We start from the raw sequence: 8,103 nt of genomic DNA on the forward strand, positions 1-8,103 counted from the left end.
GTAAATTCAGAGCGTCATCAGGTTGTAAATTCAGAGCGTCATCAGGTTGTAAATTCAGAGCGTCATCAGGTTGTAAATTCAGAGCGTCGTCAGGTTGTAAATTCAGAGCTGTTTCAGATTGTAAATTCAGAGCGTCGTCAGATTCGAAATTCAGAGCTTTGTCAGGTTGTAAATTCAGAGCGTTGTCAGATTGTAAATTCAGAGCGTTGTCAGGTTGTAAATTCAGAGCGGTGTCAGGTTGTAAATTCAGAGCGTTGTCAGGTTGTAAATTCAGAGCGTTGTCAGGCTGTAAATTCAGAGCGTTGTCAGGTTGTAAATTCAGAGCGTTGTCAGGTTGTAAATTCAGAGCGTTGTCAGGTTGTAAATTCAGAGCGTTGTCAGGTTGTAAATTCAGAGCGTGGTCCCTTTGTAAATTCAGAGCGTTGTCAGGTTGTCCCTTTGTAAATTCAGAGCGTTGTCAGGTTGTAAATTCAGAGCGTTGTCAGGTTGTAAATTCAGAGCATTGTCAGGTTGTCCCTTTGTAAATTCACAGCGTTGTCAGGTTGTCCCTTTGTAAATTCAGAGCGTTGTCAGGTTGTAAATTCAGAGCGTTGTCAGGTTGTCCCTTTGTAAATTCAGAGCGTTGTCAGGTTGTAAATTCAGAGCGTTGTCAGGTTGTCCCTTTGTAAATTCAGAGTGTTGTCAGGTTGTAAATTCAGAGTGTTGTCAGGATGTAAATTCAGAGCGTTGTCAGGTTGTAAATTCAGAGCGTTGTCAGGTTGTCCCTTTGTAAATTCAGAGCGTTGTCAGGTTGTAAATTCAGAGCGTTGTCAGGTTGTCCCTTTGTAAATTCAGAGCGTTGGCAGGTTGTAAATTCAGAGCGTTGTCAGGTTGTCCCTTTGTAAATTCAGAGCGTTGGCAGGTTGTAAATTCAGAGCGTTGTCAGGTTGTCCCTTTGTAAATTCAGAGCGTTGTCAGGTTGTCACTTTGTAAATTCAGAGCGTTGTCAGATTGTAAATTCAGAGTGTTGTCAGGTTGTAAATTCAGAGTGTTGTCAGATTGTATATTCAGAGCGGTGTCAGGTTGTAAATTCAGAGTGTTGTCAGGTTGTAAATTCAGAGCGTTGTCAGATTGTAAATTCAGAGCGTTGTCAGGTTGTCCCTTTGTAAATTCAGAGCGTTGTCAGGTTGTAAATTCAGAGCGTGGTCAGGTTGTAAATTCAGAGCGTTGTCAGGTTGTCCCTTGTAAATTCAGAGCGTTGTCAGGTTGTCACTTTGTAAATTCAGAGCGTTGTCAGATTGTAAATTCAGAGTGTTGTCAGGTTGTAAATTCAGAACGTTGTCAGATTGTAAATTCAGAGCGTTGTCAGGTTGTCCCTTTGTAAATTCAGAGCGGTTTCAGATTCTAAATTCAGAGCTGTTTCAGATTGTAAATTCAGAGCGTTGTCAGATTCGAAATTCAGAGAGTTGTCAGGTTGTAAATTCAGAGCGTTGTCAGATTGTAAATTCAGAGCGTTGTCAGATTCGAAATTCAGAGCGTTGTCAGGTTGTAAATTCAGAGCGTTGTCAGGTTGTAAATTCAGAGCGGTGTCAGGTTGTAAATTCAGAGCGTTGTCAGGTTGTAAATTCAGAGCGTTGTCAGGTTGTAAATTCAGAGCGGTGTCAGGTTGTAAATTCAGAGTTCACACTGAACACTCTGGCGGAGGAGGAGGGTTGATCCGAGAGTCTGACCTCACGCTCAAGCTAACTGGTGAAGGTTAGCTACTTCCAGACATAAATGAGAGAACACCCTACTCTGACCATTTTATCCGCCTTAGCAGAGCTGGTTTGGCTGTTTTCACGTCACTCAGAGTGTTGGTGACCTTAACTGTGTTGCAGGCAACAATTTAATTAAGCTTTTTTTTGCCGATGTTTACTGATACTGACCATATTCAACATATTGAAATTCATCAGTTATTCTGCTCTCTGGGACACTCAGACCAGGCTGCTCTGAAATCAGAGTAGATCGACAGAGAGAATTTACTGACTCGCCCCTAAACGTTCAATATGCAGCTGGATTTCCAGCGAAGTTACTCTTTGTTTGTTGGAAATAACGTGAATATGTTTCATGACAACATGTGGCGCCCAGAAAATAGAATTAGAAGTATAACAAAGTCAAAAACAAACATTTTAGCTGTTATCTAGGCAATATGTTGAATTTAAGGCTTAAAAATCAAAGCTAAGACAATTTTTTTTGTGGTTGGAATTGCGTTATGTATTTAATTTGAGATTTTAATTTAATTTTACCTTTATTTTACTAGGCAAGTCAGTTAAGAACAAATTCTTATTTTCAATGACGGCCTAGGAACAGTGGGTTAACTGCCTGTTCAGGGGCAGAACGACAGATTTGTACCTTGTCAGCTCGGGGATTCGAACTTGCAAACTTTCGGTTACTAGCCCAACGCTCTAACCACTAGGCTACCCTGCCCCCCCAATTTGAGATTTTAGACGAGAGCTTGCAACTTTTAAACAGACCGTTGCCTAGCAACCGGATCCCGACGTCCGTGATCACGCTTGTAGATGATGTCATGGTGACGTTGACTAGTTAAGCGTATGTGGGAAGAGTCTTGGTGGTTCCAAACTATATGTGCCTCGACACAATCCTGTCTCAGACCTCTACATACAATTCCTTCTACCTCATGTCTTGGTTTTTGCTCTGACATGCACTGTCAACTGTGGGACCTTATATAGACAGGTGTGTGCCTTTCTAAATCATGTCCAATCAATTGAATTGACCACAGGTGGACTCCAGTCAAGCTGTAGAAACATCTCAAGGATGATCAATAGAAACAGCATGCACCTGAACTCAATTTCCAGTCTCACAGCGAAGGGTCTGAATACTTATGTAAATAAGGGATGTCTGTTTTTTATGTTCAATAACTAACTGTTGGTTATACGGTAATAGTACCAGCACGGCAGTAAGTGACTGGAGTAGAAGCAACCTATGACTGTGGAACGAATATCTCCGTAGGGTTTCTCCATGGGCTGTCCCGGTGAGGAGCGTGGTGGTGGGGGTCCAGATCCCTCCTCTTCCTGTATAGATCACCCAGTTCAGATGGACTACAGACCAGACCTCCTGGACCTCAACCAGAGACCCTCCAACATCATCATGTTACGCATGCTGCCACCCAACGCGACTGCCAACGAGGTGTGTGTGTGTGTGTGTGTGTGTGTGTGTGTGTGTGTGTGTGTGTGTGTGTCTGCAGATGATAAAATGTGGTTTATGTGTGCTATCATTGAGGTTTGATGTGTGTGTGTGTGTGTGTGTGTGTCTGCAGATGATAAAATGTGGTTTATGTGTGCTATCATTGAGGTTTGGTGTGTGTGTGTGTGTGTGTGTGTGTGTGTGTGTGTGTGTGTGTGTGTGTGTGTGTGTGTGTGTGTGTGTGTGTGTGTGTGTGTGTGTGTGTGTCTGTGTCTGCAGATGATAAAATGTGGTTTATGTGTGCTATCATTGAGGTTTGATGTGTGTGTGTGTGTGTGTGTGTCTGCAGATGATAAAATGTGGTTTATGTGTGCTATCATTGAGGTTTGATGTGTGTGTGTAGATCCGTGCCCAGCTTCAGGACCAGGGGATTGACCCAACAGAGGTTATGATTCGCCTGATGACAAACAAGTCTTCAGGTGAGACTGATCTCATCTCCCCCCTCTCTCTCTCCCTCTCCCCTCCCTCTCTTCTCCCTTCTCTCCTTTCTCTCTCTCTCTCTCTCTCTCCTCCTCTCCCCCTCTCCCCTCTCTCTCTCTCTTTCTCTCTCTCCCCTTCTCCTCTCCCCTCTCTTCTCTCCTTTCTCTCCTCTCTCCCCTCTCTCCCCTTCTCTTCTCTCCTCTCTTCTCTCCTTTCTCTCCTCTCTCTCCTCTCTTTTCTCTCTTCTCTCTCTCTCTCTCTCTCTCTCTCTCTCTCTCTCTCTCTCTCTCTCTCTCTCTCTCTCTCTCTCTCCCCTCCCCTCTCCCCTCCCTCTCTTCTCCCCTCCACTCTCCCCTCCCTCTCTTCTCCCCTCCCTTCTCTCCTTTCTCTCTCTTTCTCATCTCTCTTCTCTCTCTCTCCCCCTCTCCCTCTCTCCCCCTCTCTCTCCCCTCTCCCCCTCTCTCTCCTCCCCCCCCCCCCTCTCTCTCTCCTCCCCCACTCTCTCTCCCCTTTCTCTCCTCTCGCTCCCCCTCTCCCCTCTCTCTTCTCTCTGTCTCTCTCCTCTCTCTCTCCTCTCTGTCTCTCTCCTCTCTCTCTCCTCTCTGTCTCTCTCCTCTCTCCTCTCACTCTCCTCTCTTCTCTCCTCTCTCTTCTCTCCTCTCTCTTCTCTCCCACCTCTCTGTCTCTCTCCTCTCTGTCTCTCTCCTCTCACTCTCCTCTCTCTTCTCTCCTCTCTCTCCTCTCCTCTCTCTCCTCTCCTCTCTCTCTAAAGCACTAACCCGACACTGCATTATGTTGTTGTTGTTGGGTTGCCATGGCGCTGGCTGGTTGGCGTGGTGACCAGGTCAGAGCCGTGGATTCGCCTTCGTGGAGTTTAATCACATACAGGAGGCCTGCCGCTGGATGGAGACCAATCAGGTCACTCTACACACACGCACAAACAGGCACACACACACACACTGAGACACAAACACACACACACACACACACCTGTCTTTTCTGATGCTGATTAATGTCTGTAGTATATTTGATGCTGATGTGTGTCTTTGGTATATTTGATGCTGATGTGGTCTGTGGTATAATTGATGCTGATGTGGTCTGTGGTATAAATGATGCTGATGTGGTCTGTGGTATAATTGATGCTGATGTGGTATAATTGATGCTGATGTGGTCTGTGGTATAAATGATGCTGATGTGGTCTGTGGTATAATTGATGCTGATGTGGTCTGTGGTAATTGATGCTGATGTGGTCTGTGGTATAAATGATGCTGATGTGGTCTGTGGTATAAATGATGCTGATGTGGTCTGTGGTATAATTGATGCAGATGTGTGTCTGTGGTATAATTGATGCTGATGTGGTATAATTGATGCTGATGTGGTATAATTGATGCTGATGTGGTCTGTGGTATAAATGATGCTGATGTGGTATAATTGATGCTGATGTGGTATAATTGATGCTGATGTGGTATAATTGATGCTGATGTGGTATAATTGATGCTGATGTGGTATAATTGATGCTGATGTGGTATAATTGATGCTGATGTGGTATAATTGATGCTGATGTGTCTGTGGTATAATTGATGCTGATGTGGTATAATTGATGCTGATGTGGTATAATTGATGCTGATGTGGTATAATTGATGCTGATGTGGTATAATTGATGCTGATGTGGTATAATTGATGCTGACATGGTGTAACTGATGCTGATGTGGTATAAATGATGCTGATGTGGTCTGTGGTATAACTGTCTTGACACACCAATGCACATCAGACCCTTTTCACTCTCTCCACGCTCTCTTTTTTACCTTCTTTCAGAGGACTTCAAAACCCTGCGACACTCGCTCTATCCCTCTCTCTCCCACCCCTCGCTCTATCCTTCTCTCTCCCACCCCTCGCTCTATCTCTCTATTTCCCCCCTCGCTCTATCCCTCCCTCGTTCCCCCCTCGCTCTATCCTTCTCTCTCCCACCCCTCGCTCTATCTCTCTATTTCCCCCCTCGCTCTATCCCTCCCTCGTTCCCCCCTCGCTCTATCCCTCTCTCGTTCCCCCCTCGCTCTATCCCTCCCTCGTTCCCTCCTCGCTCTATACCTCTCTCGTTCCCCCCTCGCTCTATCCCACTTCCCCCCTCGCTCTATCCCACTTCCCCCTCGCTCTATCCCTCCCTCGTTCCCTCCTCGCTCTATCCCTCTCTTTCCCCCTCGCTCTATCCCTCACCCCCTCGCTCTATCCCACCGCCGCTCTATCCCTCTCCCTCTTCCCCCCTCGCTCTATCCCACTCCCGCTCTATCCCTCTCCCTCTTCCCCCTTGCTCTATCCCCCTCGCTCTATCCCCGCTCCCTCTTCCCCCTCGCTCTATCCCACTCCCGCTCTATCCCTCTCCCTCTTCCCCCCTCGCTCTATCCCTCTCCCTCTTCCCCCCTTGCTCTATCCCACTCCCGCTCTATCCCTCTCCCTCTTCCCCCCTCGCTCTATCCCTCTCCCTCTTCCCCCCTTGCTCTATCCCCCCCTCGCTCTATCCCCGCTCCCTCTTCCCCCCTCGCTCTATCCCTCTCTCTGAGGGAAGGGGGTGAATGGGGTCTGGGGGGGGTTCAGGAGGGGTGGAGTCATGGGCGTCTTCCCTTCTATACCTGGATGGCGTGATACAGAGAAACATGGGACACATTATGACATGATGTGGAGGGGTTAACCACAGACCCACCTGCTGTCCCCACTACTGCTCATACTGATCACTTTCTGCTGCTTGTAGGGCAGGCTGGTTAACGCTGGTACCAGGGTCCCCTTGTCAGGCTGGTTAACGCTGGGACCAGGGTCCCCTTGTGAGGCTGGTTAACGCTGGGACCAGGGTCCCCTTGTAGGGCAGGCTGGTTAACGCTGGGACCAGGGTCCCCTTGTAGGGCAGGCTGGTTAACGCTGGGACCAGGGTCCCCTTGTAGGGCAGGCTGGTTAACGCTGGGACCAGGGTCCCCTTGTAGGGCAGGCTGGTTAACGCTGGGACCAGGGTCCCCTTGTCAGGCTGGTTAACGCTGGGACCAGGGTCTCCTTGTCAGGCTGGTTAACGCTGGGACCAGGGTCCCCTTGTAGGGCAGGCTGGTTAACGCTGGGACCAGGGTCCCCTTGTAGGGCAGGTTGGTTAACGCTGGGACCAGGGTCCCCTTGTCAGGCTGGTTAACGCTGGAACCAGGGTCCCCTTGTCAGGCTGGTTAACGCTGGGACCAGGGTCCCCTTGTCAGGCTGGTTAACGCTGGGACCAGGGTCCCCTTGTAAGGCTGGTTAACGCTGGGACCAGGGTCTCCTTGTAGGGCAGGCTGGTTAACGCTGGGACCAGGGTCCCCTTGTCAGGCTGGTTAACGCTGGGACCAGGGTCCCCTTGTCAGGCTGGTTAACGCTGGGACCAGGGTCCCCTTGTAGGGCAGGCTGGTTAACGCTGGGACCAGGGTCCCCTTGTCAGGCTGGTTAACGCTGGGACCAGGGTCCCCTTGTAGGGCAGGCTGGTTAACGCTGGGACCAGGGTCCCCTTGTAGGGCAGGTTGGTTAACGCTGGGACCAGGGTCCCCTTGTCAGGCTGGTTAACGCTGGGACCAGGGTCCCCTTGTCAGGCTGGTTAACGCTGGGACCAGGGTCCCCTTGTCAGGCTGGTTAACGCTGGGACCAGGGTCCCCTTGTCAGGCTGGTTAACGCTGGGACCAGGGTCCCCTTGTCAGGCTGGTTAACGCTGGGACCAGGGTCCCCTTGTCAGGCTGGTTAACGCTGGGACCAGGGTCTCCTTGTCAGGCTGGTTAACGCTGGGACCAGGGTCTCCTTGTAGGGCAGGCTGGTTAACGCTGGGACCAGGGTCTCCTTGTAGGGCAGGCTGGTTAACGCTGGGACCAGGGTCCCCTTGTCAGGCTGGTTAACGCTGGGACCAGGGTCCCCTTGTCAGGCTGGTTAACGCTGGGACCAGGGTCCCCTTGTCAGGCTGGTTAACGCTGGGACCAGGGTCTCCTTGTAGGGCAGGCTGGTTAACGCTGGGACCAGGGTCCCCTTGTCAGGCTGGTTAACGCTGGGACCAGGGTCCCCTTCTCAGGCTGGTTAACGCTGGGACCAGGGTCTCCTTGTAGGGCAGGCTGGTTAACGCTGGGACCAGGGTCCCCTTGTCAGGCTGGTTAACGCTGGGACCAGGGTCCCCTTGTCAGGCTGGTTAACGCTGGGACCAGGGTCCCCTTGTGAGGCTGGTTAACGCTGGGACCAGGGTCCCCTTGTCAGGCTGGTTAACGCTGGAACCAGGGTCCCCTTGTCAGGCTGGTTAACGCTGGGACCAGGGTCCCCTTGTAAGGCTGGTTAACGCTGGGACCAGGGTCTCCTTGTAGGGCAGGCTGGTTAACGCTGGGACCAGGGTCCCTTGTAGGGCAGGCTGGTTAACACTGGGACCAGGGTCCCCTTGTAGGGCAGGCTGGTTAACGCTGGGAGCAGGGTCCCCTTGTA

The 8,103-nt window shown here is 50.0% G+C and overlaps 1 protein-coding gene across 1 annotated transcript in view; it reads left to right on the forward strand.

Annotated features, from left to right (window-relative positions):
• The window catches only part of LOC135527675 (RNA-binding protein 10-like), an 80,679-nt gene that overhangs the window by 34,096 nt on the left and 38,480 nt on the right, over positions 1–8,103 (forward strand). The window contains exons 4-6 of the mRNA XM_064956163.1: positions 2,989–3,165; positions 3,566–3,641; positions 4,487–4,560. Coding sequence (XP_064812235.1) covers positions 2,989–3,165; positions 3,566–3,641; positions 4,487–4,560 — 327 coding nt within the window. The remainder of the gene's footprint in view (positions 1–2,988; positions 3,166–3,565; positions 3,642–4,486; positions 4,561–8,103) is intronic.

The sequence above is a fragment of the Oncorhynchus masou genome, chromosome 33 (assembly GCF_036934945.1).
Source record: "Oncorhynchus masou masou isolate Uvic2021 chromosome 33, UVic_Omas_1.1, whole genome shotgun sequence".
NCBI lineage: Eukaryota > Metazoa > Chordata > Actinopteri > Salmoniformes > Salmonidae > Oncorhynchus > Oncorhynchus masou.